This window comes from Folsomia candida, unplaced genomic scaffold (assembly GCF_002217175.1).
Source record: "Folsomia candida strain VU population unplaced genomic scaffold, ASM221717v1 Fcan01_Sc030, whole genome shotgun sequence".
NCBI lineage: Eukaryota > Metazoa > Arthropoda > Collembola > Entomobryomorpha > Isotomidae > Folsomia > Folsomia candida.
The window spans coordinates 1,855,126-1,882,413 of NW_019091222.1; the positions used below are offsets into that span (position 1 = coordinate 1,855,126).

The window sequence follows — 27,288 nt, forward strand, 5'->3', positions numbered from 1 at the left end:
GAAATGCCGGGGATAAGTCGATCTTGAAAATTTACAGAAAATTTACAGAATTTAACTTCATGGTATTTACATATTTTTGGAAATATCTTAAACTTGTTGAAGTCGATTATTGTCTAATTTAGCATTTAAATAATTTCTCTAAAATATTTAGTTCGATTTAAATTTCATAAATAAATATGTATGCATGTGTATGTATGTAACTCAATAGTTTTCATTATACTCAAAATTTATAATTATGTATGTAAGTATGTTTCAAAATGATTTTACAATAAATAAACTTGATTGAAAGATTATTGTAAAGAAAAGCAAAAAATCTGTTCTTTTCGGTGGAAATATGCACAACATTTGGTAATAATGGAGTATACGCAATGAAAAGCATTAATACCGGTTTGAATAGCTCACCGTGTACAAAGTGGTATAGTTTATTACCAGGTGGTAGACATTTTACCACATATTGTAGTAAATCTGCTATACATCACGGTATTAATTCTATCCAGAAAAGTGTTCTTTATTACCACTTCGGATTCAATCAATTTCTTTACCAGCTGGTGGTTATTATTACCGTTTCTGCAGAGTCATATACGTGTGCATTTTGGTAATGATTTGGTAATTATTTTGTTTAGAGTGTGAGGTGGTTATCGCGGATGTTAACCGCACTAATTTAAAATAATATAAATAATTTAATATAATTTTGAAATAATTATGAATTTTTTAAAATTTTTAATTTTTTGAAATAATTATGAATTTTTTAAAATTTTTAATTTTTTGAAATTCTGAACAAATTATGCAACTTTGAACACATTATGTGAAATTTTGAAAAACATTAGATGTGTGCAAATTTTTTGAAGTTTGAAAAAAAGTATCTGAAGATAACATGTGTTTGACCTGTTGGTTCAACGGCCGACCTGTATCGATGGTCACACGCTCGTCACAAATATCGTCACAACTTGACGAAAAGTGAATTTTACACGGAAATTCCTTCAGTCTGTTGAATAAGTCATGTACTATGGTCATTTTGGTATAGATGCCGGCCGAAGTATTTTCTCAAACTAAATTTTTATTTTTCCCAACGCTTTATCCAACTTGTCACACCCCAACCTTCCCCTCGGGTCAGGATCCAACAACCCATGAATCACATTCCCCCACGACCGATATTTCGCGGCAATAATATCTCTCAGAAAACGCCTCCGCTTGGCAGAACCACTAAGCTCATGCAATTTTGTTGACGTCGACCAAAAGCCAAACTTATTTTCCTGACCTTGTACCAATTTCAAAAACACTAATCCCAAACTATATTCATCCGTTTTTGTCGTGTAGCTCAACTCCCTCTTCATCTCTGGGCTCCAATAAAGTTCCGTTCCCACTTTGCCAAAATTTCCTTCCGCCTTTATCCCCACGGCGAGGCCAAGGTCCCCAATTTTCCAGGTGCATCCCTCCGCAGGGTCACTTTTGCAAAATATATTGACAGGTTTGATGTCTCGATGGATGTATCCCTTGTCATGAATATATTTCAGTCCGACCCCGACATCATGCGCGATTCCGAGTAAATGCCCATTGCTCACTTGTGACGTGACCTTTTTACCCATAAAGTCGTGTAGGGTAAAGTGGCAGAGTTCCATTTTTATAAAAATGATGCTCATTGCTGACCCCAATGGAACCGTGTCGCCCGTCATTGTGGATTCAAGATCTTCTTCGTCAAGGATTTGACACCCGTCGGCATCATCTTCCCCCCAGCAGGCAAAGTAACGCACGACGTGGTCAAAGTTCAATTTATTCAGGACCACAATTTCGTTGAACAGATTCATTGTCTCTTTCGAAGAAATTCTTGTCGCTCCCGTGCGAGGACAGGAAAACAATTTGTTTCGGACATCGACACATTTCACGGCACAGATAGGATTCACCAAATCGGTGGAATCCTCAACCTTGTAAACCTGGCCAAATGCACCTCTTCCAACTTTTGACAAAAATTTGAGAGATGGATTTGATTTACAGGGGGAGGGCAGAGAAGTATCCTTGTCATGGTTTGCCGTTATGAAGGGATAAGAACGGTATTCTCTTGTTTTGGCTGGGGAATAAAAAATACATGTCAGGAAATTCAACAATGTGGGCAAAACCCCTTCATCCTGAAGGTTTTTTAGGCTTTATGTATCTGATTGCGCCATACAGTGCGATGGTGTGATGTGTAACCCTCGGATTTGGTTGCAATTCTAAAATTATTAGGTTCAAGTCAATACAACCAACGTTTCTTGATGCAGTTTGTGCGATGGTAGGAATTTGTCAAAATATTTGAACTCAAAGTGGAACACATGGGCGATTTCTCCCTTTGAAGGGAATAGAAGTGGGGTTTGCTTCCTTAGCTTGGTAAGAATAGCCCATTTTTCTACTTTGGCCTCAAATATTTTGACAAATTCTGACCATCGCACAAACTGCCTCCAGAAACGTTGGTTGTGTTGACTTGGACCACATAATTTTCAAATTTCTACCAATTCGGAGGGATACACTTTACACCATCGCATTCTTAGTTTTGTTGCTTTTCAAGATTATGTAAGATCAAAACCCAGCATGGGGTTGAAGAATTGCCATCAAAACCACTAAACTCCCCGGCACATTAAACCCGGTTTGAATTGAAACACGTCATTTTTAACCATACCTGAAACAGATTGCCTCCGTGCCGCGAGCTTTTTTCGGATCAAAAATAAAATGGAGGATGTAATCAAGGCTGCGACTATTAAACCGGGCGCGATGTACAAAATCATATTATCGTCCGGAGCAGGTGATTCTCTATTAGATGAATCCGTTGTGACATCCATCACGTTGAAAAAATATAGCTCATCCTCGCCACCTTCACAATCCACCACGCCGTCCTGGAATTTCTCAATAGGAATGCATTTATCGCCACAGTCAAATTGCCCTGCTTCACAATTGTACTGTTGAGCACAGAATATTTCATTTTCGTCATTTCCCCCAACACAATCCACCACCCGGTTGCAAAGTCTCGTGAGTGGGATACAGTCTCCATTCCCACATGCGAAGTTATTTGGACCGCAACTAAATTCATTACAATGCCAGAGATTTATTATGAATTTTAGATTGTAGTTAGGGCATCCAGAATCGGAAGATTTTTGAAAAACCGGTTTTCGATTAGTTCGGTTTTTCAAATCTTGATAAAACCGGTTTTCGATTAATCGGATTTTAAAACATTTTTAGCAAACCGGTTTTCGATTCTCTGCCAAACCGGCTTTAAACCAGTGTTTCAAATCGGTTTTAGAGCAAGTTTGAAAAAGTTTTCAAATATATTAAGGCAAAATTTAATACGAAATTAAAATTACATATATATTTGGGGATCAAATGTAGTATAATAATTAATTCTTATCTGAACAATGAGAAATATTAAGTATTAGCTCCGAAACAGTTTGTTTTATTAAAAACGGGTTTTGCGAGCGTGTTAAACCGTTCTATTACAAAACCGGGTTCCGGTTTAGTTCGAAAACCAGTTTTATAAAATCGGTTTTCCCGATTTTGGATGCCCTAATTGTAATAAATCAGTGTTGTATAACTACTCAAAAAAGTAGTTGAACTACAACTACGACTACTTTGATTTCATGTAGTTGAAATCTAACTACATTTCTAACTACATCGTTTAGCGTTAGTAGTTAACTACCAACTACTTTTTAACTACTTTCAACTACTTTTAACTACTTTTTAACTACTTTCATTCAACTATCTTTTTAACTACTTTCATTCAAATATCTTTTAACTCCTACCTTCGCCATCCTGTCGAAATCATTAAAATAAGAAAGTTATTTACAACATATTTTTACTTCGGATTTATTCAAGTCGAGTTATGTTTCTAGTCTCTAGGATTATTTTAAAGACCGAATTACACTTTAAAACTGCAAGTGCCTCAAACAAATCATCCAACCTTTTGTTTCTTCTTGGTGTCATTATTAGTCCCGAATAGCTAAATATCCGTTCCACCGGAGCCGAAGAAGGAATTCCTGTGTTGTACCGACGGAACAACTTCGTGAAAAAAAGATGGTATGCGAGATACCTGTTCCTTTATTCTACACTTTAATACTCCAAAGTGGATGGGGATAATGGAGAAAAAGTAGTTAAAAAGTAGTTGAAAAGTAGTTGAAGTTTATTTGGTCAACTATACCATCCGAAAAAGTAGTTGAACTACTTTTTTTCAACTACTTTACACAAGTAGTTGAATCTTAACTACAACTACATTTTGCAAAAAAAATGTATTTAACTATTAGTTAACTATAAAATGTAGTCAACTACTACAACACTGTAATAAATTTCCTTGTTTTTAATACCGATCACTGTCCCGCAACCAGGCTAGCGTATCGTCCGTCCAAAGCAAAAAGTAGTACACGTCACCAGGGTGACATTTTCCATACTTGTTGGTCCTAACATAATTATTGGGATGCCCCAAAAGATAGTATCTTCCGGCTATATTAGTGGCAGGCCCAAAGTCTCGCCAAACGCATTTCATTACAGCATTACCTAAAATAGCAGGAATTCAGGGTAGTTGAAAAGCTTAAGAGAAATCATTAGGGACTCCCAACTTTGTACAAAAATCACTTTTGAGTAAGAATTATTCAATTCAACAATGAGATCCACCACTGATTTTAGAATTTGGAATCCAGTATTTTAAGATGTTACTATGGCCAGTGTGTGTTGATTACACGAAATTTTTTGGCGGGAGAATTACCCCGGAGGGCCTTATGGATTTATAACATGGTGTACATAGTGCACATTGGGCACAGATTTCTCTGCAACGGGTGGATGGATCCGTACAAAATTTGTTGGTGGTAATCTATATCTAAGTACCTCCAACACTTTTGGGTGTTTTTCAGAAATTTGAATTTTGAAATTTGTAAAAAAAATATTTCGAAAATTCTAAAAAACTAGAATTTTTTTGTTTCGATCTACGAATTCCATTTGTGGTTACATTGAATAATGGTGATTAAATGTTTGTCAAACATTACCAGTTTGTAACCATAGAGGCTATTTTTACTGGAGCAGTATTAAATAGTCCAGTTTTATCATATTTTATCAAATTTAATCACCATTATTCAAATGGAATTCGTAGATCGAAACAAAAAAATTCTAGTTTTTTAGAATATTCGAAATATTCTTTTACAAATTTCAAAATTCGAATTTCTGAAAAAAACCAAAAAGGGGTGGAGGTACTTAGATATAGATTACCACCAACAAATTTTGTTCGGATCCATCCACCCGTTCCAGAGAAATCTGTGTCCCAATGTGCACTATGTACACCAACTTATAAATCTATAAGGCCCCCCGGGGTAATTCCCCCGCCCAAAAAATCATGCAATCAACACACACTGACCATAGTAACATCTTAAAATACTGGACTCTAAATTCTAAAATCAGTGGTGGATCTCGTTGTTGAGTTGAATAATTCTTACTCTTTTTCACTCTTTTCTCTAACCACTTTTTTCAATTCCTCACGCGATTTCGTTCTCTTTTGGCCCAAAAATAATATTATCTTCACCTTGATTTTATTTTTAAGCAAAAATATTGGAAAACATTTCGAAATCGTACCCACAATTGAGAAAAATGCGTTTTGTGAAAGAGCGAAGAAAGCGATTTTTTACAGAGTTGGAACTCCTTATTGCATCGAGTCAAACCTTCATCCACACTGGCGCAGAACCTGTTTTCGTGAACTTTACTGCTTTCGAATCCCTCCCACTGACCAAGACATTCATACTGTGGCTGAACAGTAAGATTTTGGTAAACCACGACATCTTTCACATAACCCTTCTGCCAACCAGCATATAAGACAGAGCGATGACTGCTCTCAAATATTTCAGCTTGATTGAAACGTTCTGCAGAGAGAGGGAGACAAAGTGGTTGAATATTTTCGGAAATTTTTATGGGATGTTTGAGGTGGTACAAGACTTCATTGGTCCCGTGTCGCTCCGTAAATTTGGGATGGATTGATATATGGCTGATCTAGACGGAGTAAATATATATATTATTAACCATGAAATGGTTTGGTTGAATATTTAGATAGTTTGACTAGGAATGGGAATCAGACCCGACGGATTAATCCTAGTATTTACTAAAGCATTGAGCAATCCGATCCGATCCGACCATTTAAACCCGGATGGGATTACCCATTCCTAGTTTTGACTTATTTCATTTACAGGGATAACAGTCCTGGTAACACCCAACACGGCTTGGTAATTTCGGAACGGGAATATCGTCAAATGATTGTCCGTGTTAGGAGCAACAATCCCCAGTGTACCTTCGGATTGGATTCAAGATATTAACAATGTAAGAATCAAACGATTTAATACATAAGTATGTCATTGAGGGCCTTCTAATTAAGATAGACATATACTATGAAATAGTATTTTGTCCGCGCTCTAACGATTTTCGAGTTTGATGGCTTAAAATTTTGTGTACATGAAGAATTCGAAATAAAATTGGTAGAGTACGCCAGCAGTTTTTGTGATACTAATCAAAATGTGCGAATTTTGACTTTTGTCCCAATATAGAGCTTCTTAATTAGCCACATTTCTAATTAATTCGTAATTGATAATTAGAAGGAAAACATTTTGTCTACTTAACTGTAATTAGCAATTAATCTCAGGTTGCTAATTAAGCGATGCGATTAACTAATTAATTAGAATATTGACCAATTAATTTGTGATTTTCTAATTAATTAGTAATTAAATTTAACTTAACAAAACCCGGTCGGATAATTATGACTCTAACTGCATGTTTTTGTGAATAAATAAAAAAGACGACATACTAGACATTACAATCGTTGGAGAGATGATACTTCCCGAAATATTGGTTTCAATCTCCCGTCCCTCATCATCCGTCACCCTTATAGTGGCCGACCAAGGAAGTGAAACCCTCTGCCGCTGGCCACTAAGGGATTTTTGGTTAAAAGTGAATTTTTCACATGTCGTGTCTAAATACTAAAAAATGCATAAACAATTAGTAACAGAGGGCGGATATGTACATCCATGCGTAAGTTCTGCAAAATATGGGTGTAATAAATGTGCTTAAAAACTGGAAAATATGCACATAAAAATGACGGTATTCATTACGAGTTCGTATGTTCGCATCACAACATAACTTTTTCCAAATTGCTAATTTTGCAATGTGAATACACTTAGCAAATGAGAGTTCATAGAATTTGGTGTAAGGAATTTTCAAAATTTCAAAAGGCGAAACTTTGGTAACTAATGGAGACTTATGGACTTTTCCCATTGTAAAATTTTCCATTTGTGAAAAATATTTTGCTAACTAAATACTATCCCTGGAGATGTGCAAGTTCGCAAAACAATTTTCAGGCAAAAATTTTTTACAAACTTGCGAACTTTATTTTTTTGATAATTATGCTAACTCGAAATAAATACCCTCAATGTTTTTCAACTGAAATTTTCTACTACATTTATGAAAAAATAATTTTTAGGAAATCTTACATATTTTCTGAATTATGAAAAATATTTTGACACAAAAAACTTACCTGTGACCTAGTTAGCCCCATCAAACAAGTGACCAAATAGATGAAGAGCGCATGCCCACGCCTCATTTCTCGTGAACTTACGTATTCCTCATGGATATTAAATCCGAACCGTCTCAATAATTCAATCCAAATGCGAATCCCACTTTCACCATGAGAAATATTATACTCCAAACGCAGATTCCGATTGTCCCTACTCGTTAGCAGAGTATCCTTTGAGAAACTAAATTTGTGCCAGTAGTGCAACCATGGCTTAAAATGGAATAGCTATCAGCAAAAAATATGTGGTTGGGATACTTTCACTTTCTGGGAGTCCCCATATTTAAAACGAATGGATATGCTTGGCGAAACAATCGTTACTGAATGTTCAATGAAATTTATTTCATTGTGTAATGAAATTTACACAAGGTTGAGCAAAAAAGAGGATGACACAACAATTGGGCAAAATTTCCACAACGGTTGGACAAATTTTGTTCAAACCGTTGCATAAATTTCGCACAAGGTGGACAAATTTTGCACAACGGTTGTATAAATTTTACCTAATTGTTGTGTCATCCTCCTTTTTACTCAACCTTGGGTAAATTTAGCACAACTCTTATTTAGTGTGTATAAAAATGCCAATGTTGTACGGTAGCGAAGGTGATTTCAAGCAGCGTGCTGTGTACTTGGGTGAAGGCAGAACATACTTATCCATGTTATAATTACGGAATGAACATGTTGTGCGGAATAATAATAGCGACGCAAATTTTCTACACGAGTATGTACATGTTTTGTGTACATGTATGGACACAAACAAAATATGCAGGTATGCAGAATAGGGTTGCCGCGGGTAGCGAAAATACTACCCGACCCGCTACCTGTATGTGCATACGTAGTGATACTTGGAAATTCATGTCGCCAATGAAAATTCTCAAATTTCATGATCAAGCAGAAAATTTAACTAGCATTGATCTAAGTTGTATTTTACGGGATTTTGTTTCAATCTGCCTTAAAATTCTACAAAAACCTCTCAAAAACCCGCAGAAACCCAAGTAAGCATTAGCCATCAAAGAAAATGAGTTCAAGAATTACTTTGGTGAGTGGAAAATTTCATGAATAATATTCAATGTTGCTAATGTACAAGATAGTGTTAGTTGTGGGTGATATAATTAGTGGATTATTTTCTGTTATAGGGAGAAAAGTTGCGGTGGACGCCTCCATGAGTTTGTATCAGTTTTTGATTGCCGTGCGTCAGGAGGGGGCCCAGCTGACGTCTGCAGATGGGGAAACTACGTCCCACCTCATGGGATTCTTTTACAGGTATTTATTTTTATATACTTTTCAATTACGGAATTGAAAGGTGTATCTTCTAATAAATCCCAATGCCATAAAAAAAGGCCTCGTAAATTAATCAGTAATTATTTTTACAGAACGATTCGGATGGTGGAGAATGGAATCAAATCCGTCTACGTTTTTGATGGGAAGCCAAAAACTCCAAAAACCACAACCACAAAAACCCGGGCTGACAATACCTGCTCTGGATTTCGTATAGTTTACTGAATCTGGAGTTAAAAGTAAGTGTCCGGACTTTTCAAAGAAGCGAAAATTATTTTTAACAACGAACAACCACACATAGTGCACATTCATATAAGTGTATGTTCGTATATGCCCCTTTATTATTTTGAGCAGCATACAAACTATACGAGTATTTAAATTCGTATGGATTTTATTATTCAGATTTAGGTATGTGGCATACTAATCAATTATGAGCATAGGGCGGATATGTATGTACTTAAATTTCTCAAACTATGTGAATGTAATATTTACTTAAAAATCTCGAAAATATGCACATGTTTTTCAACTGAAATTTCCTACTTTAGATATAGTTTAGATTTAAGAAGATTAGAATTTTAACTCTCGTAGAATAGAATTATTTCAGAATTGCAGTTAAATCTTTATTTAACGACGAATAATGCGACTCCAGTTCGATTTCGAGATTTTCTAGTCCAATTTTTGGCTTAAAAAATTGGATTTCCCAAAAAAAAAGAAATTCAAACATTGTTTACATTTTTATATATTTTAAGCTTTCCGTACATATCACATATTTTCATATATGTGTTAACGGCTTTTCGAACATGTACATATTTTCCTCTATATTTCGAGAATTTTTCAAAAGATAAATATTTCAGTAGATATTTCCAAGTTTTTTATGTAAAAATATTTGTCTTCATTCAGAAATTAAGGTTTGGGGCCGTCCATAAATTACGTCAGGCAAGAGGGGAGGAGGGGGGGTCTAAGGCTCCCATGATATGGTGCCTATGTTACACATGGTAAAGGGAGGGAGGTGGGTCTAGAAAATCTCGATTTTTGCGTTACGTAATTTATGGACGGTCCCTTTCCTCAAAATTGTATTTCATAAAATTGGTACAAAACTTATGTTGAAAACATTTTATGTGCACATTTTGTATCAGTTTTTTAAGCACATATTACATAAATATTTAATTTGCGGTAGTTATATACGCACAAACATAGCCGTCCTCTGATCATGTCTCATCATTGAATTTATCTTGTTTAAAATTTATTCGTCTCCTTCGTCGAATCTTCTTTCTCACTCGCCTTGGGGTGGCTCGTGATTGACAATCAATTATTCTTATTATTCTATTTTAATCGTGGTTGTGGTTAGGTAGTCAATGTACTTGCGTAAGGACTGACGTCCAGTTTCCCAGAAATGCACCTTCAGAATTCTGCCATTACTCACTTCCACACATGCATATTGATTGATTTATTTATTTACTACGAGACACCCCATATCTGGGTTCTTACGTCACATATGTACATACAAGTGCACTCTTAAGAATGGGAGGGTGGTTCATAAATTATGTCACGGTGAGTATGGGGTGAGGGTTCCAGGTATCCGTGACAAAATGGGACACATTGGGAGCAGGGTTTTACCGTGGGTAAAATAGGGTGGGGAAAATGGGTTTTAGACACCCACCCCCTCTCCCCGCTCTCGAGTCACATAATTTATGCACCGTCCCTAACTAGAATACTAACTTATTCATAAGAAAACCTGCCTCGACCTCAACCAAACGTTATTAAGAAAGACCATGGAGAGATTCAGTGAAATGATAAAGTAACGGTATTCTGCTTACTATGAGGTGTGAGGTGGTTATCGCCAATGTGAGCCGGACTAATTTTAAATTGTTCAGACTCAAAAATAAGGCCACCCGTATTTTTTCCTGAATGGGCATTTTTACGCCCGTGGCGGAATTTAAAAAAATGTCAGCCAAAATCCGGATTTTTAAAAACGCTCTAACTTTTCGAATTTTAGCCCGATTTCAAAAAATGAATACAATTTGTGCTCAGAATTACTTCCGTGAAAAAATAAAAATTCATTTTGAAAAATTTTTTAAATTTAATATTTTCATGACGTTTCTGAGTTTTTAGAAATAAAAAAAACAATATTTTATTGAAAATTATAAGTTTTCAAAAAATGAATTTTTATATTTCCAGGGGAGTGATTCTGAGCACAATTTGTATTCAATTTTTGAAATCGGGCTAAAATTCGAAAAGCTAGAGCATTTTTAAAAAATCCGGATTTTGGCTGATTTTTTTTTGAAAATTTCGCCAAGGGCGTAAAAATGCCCACTCAGAAAAACGAAAAAATACGGGTTGGCTTATTTCTGATCATGAGCAATTTAAGATTAGTCCAGTTCACATTGGCGATAACCACCTGACACCTCTCCGTTGTTAGAATTTCATGCCAGGGTGAGGAATATTCATACAAGTATTGCGTAAAATATACTTTTTAAACATGGAATTTGAAAATATTCCTATACAAATTTGGACATAAAATTCTAAAATTCGAATCAGATGAGGATTTCAAGTATAATTATCATTGCAAATTGTCCAAATTGTGCTGAAGGTTTCCAATCCGGTTACCAAAATCGTTCACACATATCCACTGTTGGGTACATGTGATTGGAAAAATTGAACATGCGCAATTTTTCAGTGTTATGCATCCTATAAAGAAACTTATTTATACCTTATTTGCATATATTTATCATCAGATATGCATGCAATCGTATCTTAAAGTTACATTAGTCACTCATAAATATTCCAAGCTTTTCAGCTCAAAGTGCAACCTTCCACCAGAAGGCAAAGGTGAGAAGAAATTTTTTGAAATGTCTTTCTAACTAAGGGGCCGTACATAAAGGTTGTGATCGATTTTCGAGGAATTTTGACCCTTACCCCCCACGTATAAATGTACTCCATGACATAATTAACATGGGAAGAGTTGCCCAACTCAGAACGATCACACGCTTTCTGCCCAGTCGCTAAAACTTTGCAACCTACAAAACAACCTCGTAATTATTTTTTTTTTACAAATTTATGTGTCTCATAACTTTCATGCTTTTAAGACCGTTTTAATGACATCAATCTCAACCTTACTCACTCACTTCTTGCAAACGTCCTATGCCCTGGCTACACTAGCGTCGTATTTTTTGCAGAGTTAGCTCTAGAGTTGAAATATAATTTAACGCTGAATAAAGCTACATTGCATTTTGTACCGTTGTAATTTTCAGGGTACCAAATCAGAGTTATTTCCCAGAGGTTAACTTTTAAAACTTTACCATCCCAAGAATTATTTAGTTAAAATAAAAGTGTCGAGAAAGAATTGAACCCAACTTCCGACATGGATTTAACAATAATTAGCTAGAAAATTATTCAAACTTCAACCCGAACTGTACTTGACTATGTCGATGCAAAAAAGGTAGAACATCGGCCAATGCTAATAAAACTGAAAGGCCAACTGGCCGACCTCCCCATAAGTAATAACATGCAAAGTTTCGTAATTAATTGTACATTCAGTTGTTGATGGATTTTCAAAATGGCGTACATTTTGGAAACCTTGGACCCTTGGGCGAAATATTCATTTTCAAATTTTTGAAATACGGCCCCACCCCCTCGAAATCACTAGGTCAAACCACGTGAACTACTTATTTATCGAATGTGAAAATTCTACGACAGACATGGGCGCAAATTTTTGTTGTGAAAATGTTTGAAATAGTCACGTTGTCATACTCATTGTCAGAGTCTATTAGGCTGCACCCCCTGCTTTTAAGCCATTGTTGGGTTGGTCCTAAAGTAAGTTCGAAGAATTGAATACCAAAACATTTTCTCCCGGCATTGTTCCCAAATTAAATAAATGTCCCTATTCCAAATAATATTGCCCACGACCCCTCACCTGAACAACAACCAAAAGTGTCCAAAATAAGTAAGTTAAGCCTTTTATGTTAAATATGACTGATGGAATTGTAATTGCATTAATGTCATGTAACTTACTTTACAACTTATATGTTGTTTAAAATTTTACATACGGCCGTCTTTAAGGCGGGCTTATAAGCTAGTATTACATATTGTTGTTTGTAGTCGCATTGGGGTATATGTATGAAGTGTTTATGTACGACGTTGTGCATATAAATCACATATATGTATCAAAATTGTTAAAATGAGTGCATAATGTTGAAGAATAATAATTTGTTCAAAAGTTGACTGGGTTAAATAAATGAAACGTTTAAAAGTTTTTGCATTTTCAAGCACCAAGAAATAATTATTTCAAAAATGTTTCAATTTATGAAAACCTTGTGTGGTAAAAAAACACATTTAACCCATACTTGTCGGCCTTAATGCATACGTTTAATAGTATGTATTCATTTCGCTTTTTTATGCAAAATGCATTGACCCCTTACAAAATAATAACTTGTTGCCTATGCTATTTCAAAGGCAACAATGTTTATTGCAAACTCGTGTCGATCATATAAAATTAATAAATGGATTAACCCTCTTGCAGCCCGTCGGCGTTTCTGTCTCTTACATGTTTCTGTAGTCATGATGACAATCAGACTTGTAAAACATTTAAGCATGCATTAACTCACAATGCGGTGACGCCAGCGGACTCGCTTCGATTTTGACGAAACCAGGATAATTTTGTAGCCTTACATAGACAAATAATTAAACACGTGTTTCAGGATTTTTTATAACGCTCAGTTTAAACGAGTAATTCCGCTCCGCTCAGTAATTAATTTCTTTTGGAATTGCGTCGTCGCGTCGGGCTAAGAAAAAAGATATATGACACACTCTAAATAAATTTGATTAAAATTTACTCAATTTTGAGTTAAATTGCCACTAATGCAACTAAGGAGTAAAATTTACCCTGACAAAGGTAAAATTTACTCAAGGTTAAAATTTTACTCAAGAGTTGTGGAGGTGACAATTTTACTCAACTTTATTGACAGTGCATGTAATTCACCATAATTTAGGTGCTGAGAACTCCTCCCCCGGACTGTATGGTTTACAAATTTCGAATGTTCTGTCATTCCTAGCCAACAGGGAAAATTTTCATGGACAAGAAAATTCTAAAACAAGTAATGAACTGGTTGTAATTTTTGAGTATGCTGGTCCAACTTTCAGCGCCGGCCGGGGCACACCCCCGAGCTCCAGGTAGTGTGGTTGGGGCAAAATGAGATGTAACATAAATTTAATCTGTAGATGAGTTAAATTAGGTGTTACCGAATGTTATGGGAGTGATAGAAATGGAGAAACCTGGATTAATTTATAACTTTTAATTAATCCAGATTTCGTCAGTCCTCGAATCACTCTGTGATTAATTTTCTTTATTTTGTATCGCATTCTCAGAATTCTTGCGCTACTTCCACCAAAGTTACGAATTTTCGTAAATTTGGTGGAAAAGTAGTTAGGATTAGGCCAAAAAAAAATTGAGTCTGGAGAGCAAGCTCAATATCATCTATCCACATTTATCATTTAACCACAAATATACACAATTTAGCGTGATGCAACAGAAGAAATAAAAATGGAAACCCTTCGAAAAATGAGGTTACTTCTACTTTTATTGGTAGTTAAACAAAATTTCCTATATTCCACTAATTTACTCAACTTATTCGTCTCCCCATATCCAAAGCTTTAACTAACTCTATTCTTGAATATGCTGTTTCATAAGAAATTCCAAACTCCTACGTATAGTAAAGCAATAATTATTTAAATGATGATGATTGCACCGGATATCAAACTTTCTCGTAATTTACAAAAGTTAAATCCTGTCTAATTGACATAATTTGTCCATAATTTGGATTGGAAAGCCTGCCAAAAACCACGCAACAGCTGAAAAGCTCGATTTATTCTGAAAACCTAGAATCGTACGTACTAATTATTCGTTTTCAATCCCTAAAGACTGCATAGCCATCTACAAACACTTAATTTTGCATTAGGTGGACGCAACAAAATATCCTTAATATTGCCATATTGTTGTAGAATTTAGAATACACTATGCTTAATCGCATACAACTTACCCAATATTTGCTCCAAATCGCTGCAATATTAATCCTTAGAATCCTCTCTGTTCATACAGAGAGGAATGATCAGAAGATCGTAGACTTAATCAAGATTAAACTAACGGATTATTTTACCCCACTTGAGAATTGTACCATAATCACGTACACCACAAAACATCTAGACATAAGAGCAAATAATTTTGCCCCAATTATCTTAACTATTTATGATCAAAACACTAGTTCGACAACAGGCGGTATAATTTGCCAACGGTTTTCTCTCCAAAGGCGACGAAATCTATCTTCATTCTGTTGGGCCACATTCTACCCGAAAAAGGCGGCGGATTTGACAAGAAAGATCTATATTTCATGCAACTACCTTCCTACATTGGGGCAAATTGGCCTTCACAATATTTTATTTTCGTGACAACAATTCCCCGCGATGTTCAAGAACATCTAAGAAGCTTAGTCGTTTCACTAAGCCTGGTTTTACGCGAAGTTCTAATAGTTGATGTGAAATCCTTATTCAAAGATGGTCCCTTGCTTCAGATGAATTATCATAACATCTAATACATTAAGAAACCTGTGCGTGGGCTTGAAAAATCGCACGAATGGTACCAGATAAACTGTTTGCCATCCGACTGTGTCAACCAAATAAGTTCCCTAAGTAAAAATGTTTCCAATCTCAGCAAATATTTTTGGGGTATGCAACTAACCTTTAGCCGCAAAATAAACGATATACGTAAACTATTTGATGTCCGACGTGTTCCAAATTCCCGCCATGGATATCATCGAATTGCGAACATAACATCTTTTGACGGCTTTCTTGCCTTCTGGAATTTACAAGACGTGCTGACCTATGACCTAAGCAAAGTTTTGCTCCGTCATCGCATCCCACCCATTTTGCGGCTACCGCAACATCTGGGCCAACAACGGAATTACTAAAACTTTATCTACTTGCGGAAAGGTAGCGTTGGTCGATACGAAAGAAAATATTGTCAGAATTACCAGATTCCTTAACGATAATCCAGGCAAAATCAGATACGTCAAAGGTGATGGCGATTCCTTTTTTGCTTCCATTCATGGCTGGACGATGCCTCCAGTTCGAGAGAATTACGCTGAGAAACGTCTCAAGGTGATGATAACTTCGGGAATTTTCTCACACTGGGAGTTTTTGTACAAACTGTGGAAACCTAAAAAGCTACTAGATGACTATGCAAATTGGACACATCCGAGAAACACGGCTCTTTCACAGTTGGATTTTAACTCTAAAATCACGAAGACTTTTTACATGTGTGGACTTTGTTTGATTATCAGTACCGCTGAATTAATCGGAGAATGTGTAAGATATAAATACAGACATGTCGTTACAGTAAATCAGCAACTATAGAAATGCAATATCGCAATATTTTAGTAACGGATTGTATCGAATACATTAAATATACTTGTAGCTACACTTTTAAGAATTTCATTACCAAGATTACCGGGTGGAGTATCTATGTGATAATACTGCTCTGATAACTGTTTTTACCGTACGGTACGGTAACTGCTTTAAAACTTACTCACCTGCGATTGGTTAATTATAGCCAGGTACAATTTTGCCTAGTAAAACAAAAACTCTTTATTAGTAATAAATACCAATATGTTATGCTATCATTACTGCATTTAATAAATGTTTATTACTGCTTGGTATCTTAGTAATACAATTTTGCATTACTATCATTACTGCCTTCAGGAATATGCATTATTATTGTGGTAATGATTTCAATAAATTCGATGGGCATTCATGAGCAATAATTTAATGAATTTCAACATTTTTTATATATATTTTGACAAGTTAATTTATGATCCAAATAACTAATCAAGCAATTTCATATACATATATATAAACATACAGGAACATGAATTGTACAGGTTATGCCTTAAAACCAAATGCAAAGTGGCATTTGTACAATACGTTCTTCACATTCATGAGTAATTAAACTATTTACATCTATTACTTCGTAAAGATCACTTTTATGTGTTACACCACAAGAAAAATAATGCCTATCAAAATGTTCTAGAGTTTTAATTGTGTTTAATTGTAAAGTAAATTAAAGTACATTTAATTGTAAATGTTCTACATAACATATTTTCTCCTTTTTATTTCCCAAACTGTAGCAAAAAATAGTAATTATAACCTTTAAATAATAAATTTCTCAAATATTAAGTATATAATTTGCAAAAAGTATGTAATTAATTATGCGCTACCTACATATAATAGACAGTTAACGCACCGACATATCACATAGGGATTAACGACTTATGACTTAACTCCGGCCCGATAATCCTTATGTCAGACGTAACTCGGACCCAAATAAGTCATGCATTATTCAGGTGCGATATGTTGGCATATCGTGTCTCAACCTTGCCCCGTCTCAAAATTCAGTGAATTTTTTTATAAAAGCAATTAGGTTGGGACAACAACAATTCCACTTCCACCTTCAACAAGATCTCCCTCTCATTTTTGAAAGTCGGAGGTGGTGGTGCGGAAAAGGGGAAAAAGAGATGACCTTTGTGTCTTACGTCAACTGCGCAAACTGTTGACATAAAGCTTATGCTTAAGACTTATCCTGGACGATAAGTTATATGTCGGAATGCGATATGTGATTTGCGCTAACTGCCTAATGAAAACTTGAACTGTGTTATTTGAGTCCTGGGTTTCCAACAAAACCAAAGTTTACAGAATACCTTACTCCTGCAGTCATGTGGAGGAATTTCCTTGTAAAAATAATTTTTATCAATATGCGACGATATTTCTAGCGGAGGGCTGAGGAGGTTGAGATTTCAATACGTGCGCCACCCCGTATCTTAATTTTTGCATTATAAAAAACGCTGTATAAACCGGAGCTCGGACAAAAAATAATATTCATCCGAACCTTGTCTAAAAGATGGAAAAATAAATATCCTGAGCTGACTTTCCTCTGGTAATTACACATTTGTACATATTTATGATTCGAGGCATTATAATTAAAGACATTTTTACACGCATTCCTTACATATATAAAAACGTCTTTACTTTTAATTCCTTTTTTCATAGTCTCTCCTTTCCAATTATTTCTTCAATATGTTACGGATCAAAAGATAAGAATCGCTAGAAATACCAATCCCACCACCGCGACACTAACACCAACCGTCAATGAGGTCCAACTTGACCAAGATTGTTTGCACAGTCTCATCACAATTGTTGTCGTAAATGCGGCCCAAAACGCAGAGCAGAAAGATACCAAACGCGTGTCGCATTTCGCCTCCGGGGTTTCGCGAATTGTGACGGCAGTGGGAGTGTCCGAAGCCGGATGTGGTTCGATTTTACCTTGGCCTAAATTATGTTAAGATACAACCAAACATAAAATAATCCGATAACAAAGCTAAGGCGCCGTTCATAAATTACGTAACGCTGGCTGACACGAGCAGGATAGAGAAAAAATCCTATCTTGCCCATGCTAGCCAGCGTTACGTGATTTATGGACGGCGCCTAACTACCAGCCTAATGTATATTTAGCTCTATGTATTACCACCATGGTAATAAATTCGTTGCCGGCTTGTAGTACTTGAATTTATGGGGGAAGTCAAGTGTCAAATGCGTATTGGGGTCTCATATTCTTTTTGTACCGGGTGTATTTAAATTGATTTTTGCATTTTTCACAATTTATTATCTCAATTTTTGAAGGGGGGGGGGTGGTTGCATATAGGGTAATAGATTTACCACCAGACGTTAACACATGCATTGCCATTACTGTTAAGTAATATATGTACATATAGTCACCGCCTGATAATTTTTATTGCAAAATTATTTTATGCGTACCCAAGTAGAAGAATGATATTGTTACAATGTGATAATCAACGTGTTGGATCACAGTGAATGATGGCCGCTTTTTTCATTTTTTCAAACATTGAAATTGTAAAAGTGCTCATGTTGAGGCAATGTGGTTTGAATGTGATTGCAACGTTAGGATGATATTAATATTGTCGAATTTTACATGCTTTGCACATGCCATTGATGTTAAATAAATGATGCACATTCACATTTAATTCACACCCAAATTTATTATTTCAACAATTAATGATCGTTTATTATTACAAATATCAATACGTCTATGAAAACTTTTCATACAATATTAGTGTGAATTATTATGTACATACTATGTATATTATTTATGTGCACAATTACAATTAATTGATTTAAATTATACACTTTTAAGACTGCAAAATGGTAGGCATAAATATTCATTCGAGGAATCGGACAATGGTAATAGCACGACTTTATGATAAAGGTCAGATTTCTTAATTCGTCTAGACCTAGGAGACAAATTTCGAACCACATATATACATAGCTTTGAGCTTTCACAGGGATTTGTGAAATAATCAGATTTATTACAGAAAACTGTAATTTCCACTTCGTCAGAATCTTTATTAGATTCTGTTACAATAACAATTTCCCCAGATAAAGCAAATCCCCTGTCCTTTGGTTTTGTCGAAATATGCAATTCTCTACATTTAGATTTGGTTAACAAATTAGACTGCTCTACCTCATATATTCTACGAATTACTTGTGCGAGCTCGTGTTTTTTTCCTCTGCCCATTTTTTTGAGAAGTTGCATGTAGTTCTCAAACTCAAAAGCATTAATTTTTTCTAGGGACCCAAATTTTTTAGCGTCATCTGCTAAATGAATTAACGAATGTACGTTATATACTACAAATTCGGGCCTGTATAACTCGCTAGCTTTTTCAACGAAGGAATTTAACATTTCTCCTGCGTAATTATACCAATCTCTATTATCAGATAATAATATCCTAACCGCAACAGATAACTGTAAAAAATGTTCGTATTTTTCCTGAGACAAAATTCCTTTTAGAACCAGTGGACCTAGGTATAAGAGAAATGTCCTATATTCAGTTGCCTTCCAATAATCGACTTCCACCAGCGACCGTGGCTTGCGATTAAACTCTGACGGTATAAAATTTTTACAGGCAATTAAACGTTCAGAAATCTGTGCAATATTTTGCCTTCCAATTCGCAAAGGAATTGGTCCACTTCTCCAGCAAGATATTAATTTTCTAGTTACACCCAGGCACACTAAGTGCATGTAGTCAAGGACAAAGCTACTAACCATTCCTATTTCTAATTTGGATAAAATGGATTCCTTAACCTGATGATTGTGGTACATATTTCTTCTAAAATCTTGGTCATTTCTTAGAGGGGCGTCCAATTCGCTAAACACTACTCTCCCCAGCCATTGACCTTTCTGAGTGCATCTATCACAACCATAATAACCATTAAATGCAACACAGTTTTTAACAAAATTTCTAGCGGGCGCATCCGCAACTATGCATTTAATGGAAATTTTTCGCACCAAGCCATTAATTTCAACCCCATTGGCGAGCAGCAGTGTGAGCTCTTCAACTAGCGGACCAAGAAGTTGATCAGATTTTTCTGGTTTACAAAATAAACTAAAATACAAGCCAACGAGAAAAGGTTTGCCATTATTTAAAATATCGCCACTTGCCAAAATAGGCCAAAACTGTTTTTTGCTGGAGCGACTGATTGGGAGACCGTCAATTCCTATTTTTAATTCAATTGTTTCAAAATTATCGGTAAACCCAGCAATTTTACTTAATCTCTGCAATTGTCGCTCTAATCCAAAATGATAATACTGCCCACCATCAATTAAATCTATTTTATATTTTGTAGGGGTTTTCATTAATGTTTTGTAAGACTCTGGAAGATTCCCACCAGGAATATTAGCACTTAATAGTTTTAGTAAATCGTCTACTGCCACACCATTTATTTTGTGTTTTGCCACCCATTTCACTAAACCTGATTTAAAATCTTGGTCCGCATCGTTAACTTCATCACTGTCATACTCACTAGAACTATTAATGGCTTCCTTCTCTAATCCATAACTATATTGAGCCCCATCATTATAAACGGTTGTATTATCTGGTAACAAATTGTCTAATACCGAATTGTCCGAAAGCTCAACCGTACCTACCGAGATTTCATCTAGTGCATCAACTTCAAGCACGAGATTTTCATAACTTTTTTGAATAATTCTACGCTTATTTCTACTTGACGACATTTCCTATATTATTTTAAACAAAGATAATCTAATCGGTGGAATCTTGAGAAATAGAAGCCGCTGCTTTCCTTGGCCTCGAGTACCGGAAGAAGTCCATCACTATTTCACGAATGGCAAACTCAGTTTTTTCCACTTCTGCAGGGAGTCTCTTATTTTTCTTTGTTGCAGCTGAAAATTAATTTCAGGAATATTCAAATTGATTTTCATATGTTTGTAATTAATTGACGAACCTGTGATGCAATTAACAATATGTTTGTAGATATTAAATGGTTTTTTGTTCTTTCCTAGACCAGTGTAGCTCAAATCTATGGCGAGATCTTCGCTAACAATTCTCTGTAAAATTCGCTTGACTGTTTCGCCGAGACTTTTACCTCCAATGTCAATTAGATAAAGTACCTAAACGCATAAAAAATTAATTAGCTAAAACATGAATTATTTTGGCATTGTTGTATGTATAGTACTTCATCTTACAAATAATTTCCGTTCATCGTCTATAGCCAATTGCGACTCGAGTTGTTCAAGGGCGTCCACACTTTCAAGGGGAAAGATTGGCAATGACGAGAAGTCAGGCTCTTCCGTTTCCGTGTTCAAGTCAAGTCCTACTCCGATTCTATTCTGATTGTTGAGAATTAAGTCCAACTTTTCCAGTATTGATTTTTGTCCAGTTTTTATTGCTGCCAAATGTTTGAGCACAACTTTGTTAAAACCTGAGTAACAAGTTTGTTAAAAAAATTAATCAACTGGCTTAGTATAGTTATCATAATACCTTATAAAACTACATCATACTATTTTAATCACAATTATACATTTAATATATTTACATATTATTACCTTGTGTCTGCAACCCCAAATTTGCCGATGGTGATGGTACCGGTGATGAATAAATAGGATGGGAGCCGAAATTTACGGATTGGTCATCTTGGTTTACATTTGTATCGTTAGGAATAATAGCTAAATTTAACTGTCCATCACCTGAAGGTGTGGCATTCATATACAAAATTTGGCTTCCTGACGAATCTGTCTCAACATTTGATATGGCTGAACGTTCTAGACAAATCAAAGTAGTTTATAATTTAATTGTGAATATAATTGCAATAAGTATCTGTCTAGTTAAAAAAAACTAACCAACAACTCACCCTCATTATTTCCTGACAAAACGAGGCCCTGGTCAATTTGTGCACGAGTCACGTCTGCTAAGTCGCCTGAAGTTGTTTCAAATAACACATTATTATTTGTGCGCTCAATTAGACAAAAATATGTTATCAATTTTTTGGCAAAATAATTTAGTTTACCAAGTTTAAATAAAGTTTGTGGCACAGAATTAATCACAGATTTAGTAATTTTCTTCGCTTTTATTGGTGGTCCCTCGTCATCTGTCGAATCTGAACTGGACTCTGGTCGCCGGTGGGTGGACCGTTTTGTAGAAAAATTAATATCCAAATCGGATGTGTTTTCGGCTAAAACGGCTGCTTGCTGGGCGGCTTCAAAAGTTTCTATCAAAAAACACCAGAGTTTAAAAATTAACCTAGAATAAAATTATATACTATTTAAAATAGCTAAAAATTTACCAAAATGTCCCAATATTCTGCACGCACATTTTCCCCAACTTCGATCAGGCTTAACTTGTTCTCGTCGTATTTTAGTCAAATTCGTTGACAAGCAACGAGTAGGCCAATAACACTGAGTTTTCGAGATAAGCCACGTTTGCGGAATAACGTCCACTGTTTTTGGGTTATCAGTAGGGAATTCAACAACTAAAAAATTCATTTTGGACAAGACGAAAAATGAACAGTCAAAGTGAATGAGAATCAAGAAAGAAGAGCATGCCAGCCGGATAAATCATTCGCGCTCCTTTGTAGCTTGTGATTTCAATGTGAAACAAACATGCATTAAACGTTCAGTCGATGTTGTCCTACTGTTATCAAAAATGACGCTCGCGCATTCAGTCAACGTTGTGTGAAGGTGATGAATCCCAACAAAAGTTATCTCAACGTGATTTCAATATTGAAAATAAAGTGTGATTTTTAATGGCTCATTTTACGTTGCATTAACATTGCCGACCAATGACATGCCATCTTCTAATCACACTCACTAGGTTTCAACATAGGCATTGTTGAAATCACATTGTTACAATATAGCTCATCTACTTGGGTATATACCGTTCTGCGATGGTTCCATCTTCACTGATGATTAATCCTGCAAAGTTTCAGATTATAATATTTTGGTAATTTATTTATGTAGTATAGAAATAATTACGTTACGGAAATATCCTGATTCTGTATTAAATAAATACATATACTTACCAATTACAACGCGATAAAGGTAATTAATTTTTTTCCAGACAATTGCGAGTAACTTATTTAAGGGGTTGAAATGCTACATTTTTTGTATCTGTAAATACATTTCTCCCGATACGCCCAGCTGTAGTGAGTGGAAACTTGTGAAGCACATACGCACTTCAAATCTATCGCATGAGTATATACACGGTGAGAATCATGATTCTCGCCGTGAGTATATATCATTAGATGCATACCCACATATTCTTCCGCATGTTGCTTTCACTTAAGTCCCTTGATCGATCTATGCAATTCTCAGCCAGGACACTCGCAACTTTGGTCGGGAAACGAATCCGATAGACATCCATGAAATGCATCGAAATACTGATCGAATTTACAAATTATGTTCTGCATAATTTATTTATTGGATTTTTTTTACGAATGTCCATATACATTTGCTCCCGGGTGTAAAATTTAAGGGAATTGGCTGGATTTTATGCATAGAATGGGCTGGATTTTATGCAGAGAATTAAATGGATTTTATGCAGAGAATTGGCTGGATCTTTTACAGAAAAGTTTATGCAGAAACATTTTGTGCACAACATATGCATAATTATGCATAATTGTGCTAAACCTTTCTGCAGAATATACAGGTTAGAACTTTTATGCAGAATCGTTCACACTTTTTCTGCACAAACCATTGTTCCGGTCTGTTGTGTAGAATTATGTAAAATTCGACTTACGATTTTCATACGGGCTAGAAGATACTAGAAAGTTTTAATTAAATTGGTAGGTCCTTACATGCAATTGGTTTCATTGCACTGCATTGGCGATCAATGAATTGTATGGAATATTAACATATTCACGAAGGAATGACAATACTTGGATTGAAACATTTAGAAAACGAAGTAAGTTGCTTAGAGTTAGAAATTTTAGTCAGGAAACTATGATTGCAAATATTTAAGGATACGGTGTGGTATTGCTCATTCCCATCTTATTTTAGGTCGTGCATCTAACCTAACCTAGGTTACAGAATTGAACGTTTTCCAGGGAGAGGATATGATAATACTTGATTGTATTTTAAGAGCAGGCTATAATTGTATGATATTTCCTCAATTTGTGTTTCCTGGTACATATGTGCAAAATTTTAAAATACAAAATGTTTTTAAATAACTGGACGGTTATCGCAGTTTTTGCATATATACATATTTGCTACATACGACATGCATAGTGCTTATTTTGAGTAAGTAACACGATTCTCGCTTCATTTCTAGGTATTAGAACATATCGAGAAAAGTGAGAAACGGCGAAAAATATCCAGGGAGCGTGCATAAATCACGTGATAGATTTTCAAGCTCGTACAAGCTCATTCCCTATCCCGGAGTTGCAGCCACGCGGAGCTGATACCGCAACTCTATGCACACAGCACAAGATTTGATCAGGGTTTGCTGGGGTAGGCGGCTCAAGTGATGATAATTTAGCCGAGCGGAAATTTGGACGCAATTTTTAAATAAATGAAAAATCAATATTTCTGAATAAAATTTTCCACTTATTCCGCCTAATATTGTGTTCTTGCGTGCTAGGCTAGTCTATTTTGCAAGAAAATGCCCAAATTATCTACCCTCTCCGAAACATGAAAATTATTATCCCATTTACACACGTGTAACTCCTTGCGAAATGGAGTCGTGAGAATTTACAAATTGGTAAAATTTTCCAAACCAACTTTTTTCTTTCGGGTTTTTTGGATGATTTAGACTCGTCTACATTGTAGAAGCAATATTTAATTGAAATTCAGAAAAAACATACATTTTTATGCATAAATTGGTAAAGTTACCCAAGAAAGTTTTATTATAAAAAACAATGAAAATGGTCAGTTTTTATATTATTTATACTTGATTATGTATTCTGGTATTTAACATGCATGCACTCAAAATAAAGTAATTATACATCAAAATATTAAAAACAATTAAAAAATTGTTTGCGCTACCACGTGGTGGGGGTAGGTATGGTTTACATATACACATGTATGTAATTAAATAGTGTGTGATAAACTGGCAACAATTAATAAAGTGTGTACGACACAATAAATATATATCACACCTCCACCAAAATAATTATGATAATCGGAATCGGAAACAATGATTAAAATTGTGGATATTAAAAAATATGAAATTATTTTATGAAAAATAGTACTTTTTTGTACTTTCATAATAATAGTCATAATTGATTTGCTATAATAATGCGTAAATTGTTTTATTATCAAGCTAAACAAAATTCCTGGTTTTACAATTCCAAAAACTAAAAAAACATATTTATTAATTTGTAATTAAATTTTGAGTAGTTGAATATTTTGAATTTTACCATAATACATATCAAAAAACCATTCAGATAATAAAGCACGTAAAACAAATGGATTTGCATGTGGAGTTAAGATGGGTTTAGGAATATGTATGTACATGCTTATTAAGCTTGAGCTCTGCAACCGCGGAATTGCAGCCTAGCGGAGTTGATACCGCGACTAGTGGTGATGTATTGAGCTTGAGCGCACAAAAGGATTTCCTACCCCGCAGTTGCAGTTGCAGCCTCACGGAGTGGATACCGCAACCACGGATCCATTGTTAAGCTCGAGCGTACAAGCTCATTCCCTATCCCGGAGTTGCAGCCACGCGGAGCTGATACCGCAACTCTATGCACACAGCACAAGATTTGATCAGGGTTAAATTCACCATTTCGTCGGAATTACATGCACAAAACAAATCATCACTCTTTCATTTCCATACCTGAAGGTGAGGTTGAGATCAGCCGAGGCTCGGAACATGAACATGTTGGAGTGCATTTTTATCTCCGTCACGGCCGAGGGTGGGAAAGAATGGCCGACGGCGACGAGACCAGTGGCCGCGGAAGCGTGGGGACAAAGGGACAATGTCCCCACGGTAATTTTGTCGTGGGGACATGGAATGTATTTGTCCCCACGGTTTAGATAATTTGAAAGGCAACATTTCAACATAATTCATAAAATTCATAACTTGTGCCATTCATTTTGGAACAATGAGCTCGATTTGCTATTTTTAAACTTAGTTTTTTAAACTTTTAATGTAAGTTTTGCATCTTTAAAAAATACAGATATTTTTAACAAGATTTATTAAGTTGGAAAATAAGTATGTCCCCACGGCCCAAATTATCTTCCGCGGCCACTGGACGAGACCCAAGTTTTGAATCCCGATCCCGTCACCTCCGCCGTCGCCACCGGTCACGACGGGCTTCAGTTTCAGGTAGCCGCTGCAGTGGATGAAATGAAATTGATGTAAATAAATAGCAGATTTTTTTAACAATTTGCATAGTACTTTAACTTTGTGACATGTCTTTCTCCACGCATCACAGTGGTCCGGATTAGCTCTTTTACTTGCCAAAACCTATAACTCTCGAACAATAGATTTTTTCGAATTCTGTTTCTGGAAATCAACGTATGACGTTTCAAAGAGTTAAAATGTGCAACTTTCATTGAAAACCACTCCCTCAAGGGGGTGTGGTGAAGGGTCACTAATTATTTTATCACATTACCCCATTAAGTGGGGTATCATTTTGAAGCTCTCATCAAGGCCCACATAATTTCGAATAACATTATATTATGATTGGCACACCCATCGCCAGGGGGTGTGGTCAATATACAAATTTGAAATTTTTATTTCGATGCACGTGAAGATGTAATTTCATCGAATGACAATATTCGGTAGTTTTCATAACTATTTCTGTCCTCTGATATCATTAACAGTGAAAATACGGCCAAAATTAATAATTTCGAAATGCCTCCTCAAGTGGCCACCACTTTATAAAATTCCTCCCTTCGTAAAAATTTTTTAGAGGGGTTTGTTCTACACTGTTCCCTTTCCAAAACCATGTGTAACATATTTCGAAGTAATCGTGTTATTTGCAACACTCGAAAATTTCATACAGGGCCATGATTGCAGCACTTCAGATATTTTGCTTATGCCATTTTCTTTTGCATAAATTCTAATATCTTTGTCTATATATGATGGTGGCAGCTGGTG

The 27,288-nt window shown here is 35.5% G+C and overlaps 2 protein-coding genes across 2 annotated transcripts; both read right to left on the reverse strand.

Moving 5' to 3' along the window:
- Positions 1-777: 777 nt before the first annotated feature.
- Positions 778-7,973, reverse strand: LOC118439118. Its single transcript, XM_035860157.1, has 7 exons — positions 7,520-7,973; positions 6,794-6,965; positions 6,183-6,283; positions 5,664-5,988; positions 4,323-4,512; positions 2,651-3,048; positions 778-2,065 (listed from the first exon to the last, which is right to left on the reverse strand). The coding sequence occupies exons 1-7, from the start codon at positions 7,583-7,585 to the stop codon at positions 1,050-1,052; spliced, it is 2,268 nt and encodes a 755-aa protein (XP_035716050.1). The 5' UTR covers positions 7,586-7,973; the 3' UTR covers positions 778-1,049.
- A 12,984-nt stretch (positions 7,974-20,957) lies between these two features.
- On the reverse strand, positions 20,958-23,388 carry LOC118439105. Its single transcript, XM_035860136.1, has 8 exons — positions 23,267-23,388; positions 22,532-23,159; positions 22,256-22,456; positions 22,100-22,165; positions 21,795-22,010; positions 21,435-21,670; positions 21,194-21,359; positions 20,958-21,131 (listed from the first exon to the last, which is right to left on the reverse strand). Exons 2-8 carry the CDS (start codon positions 22,728-22,730, stop codon positions 20,992-20,994), a joined length of 1,224 nt encoding a protein of 407 aa, XP_035716029.1. The 5' UTR covers positions 22,731-23,159; positions 23,267-23,388; the 3' UTR covers positions 20,958-20,991.
- Positions 23,389-27,288: the final 3,900 nt, after the last annotated feature.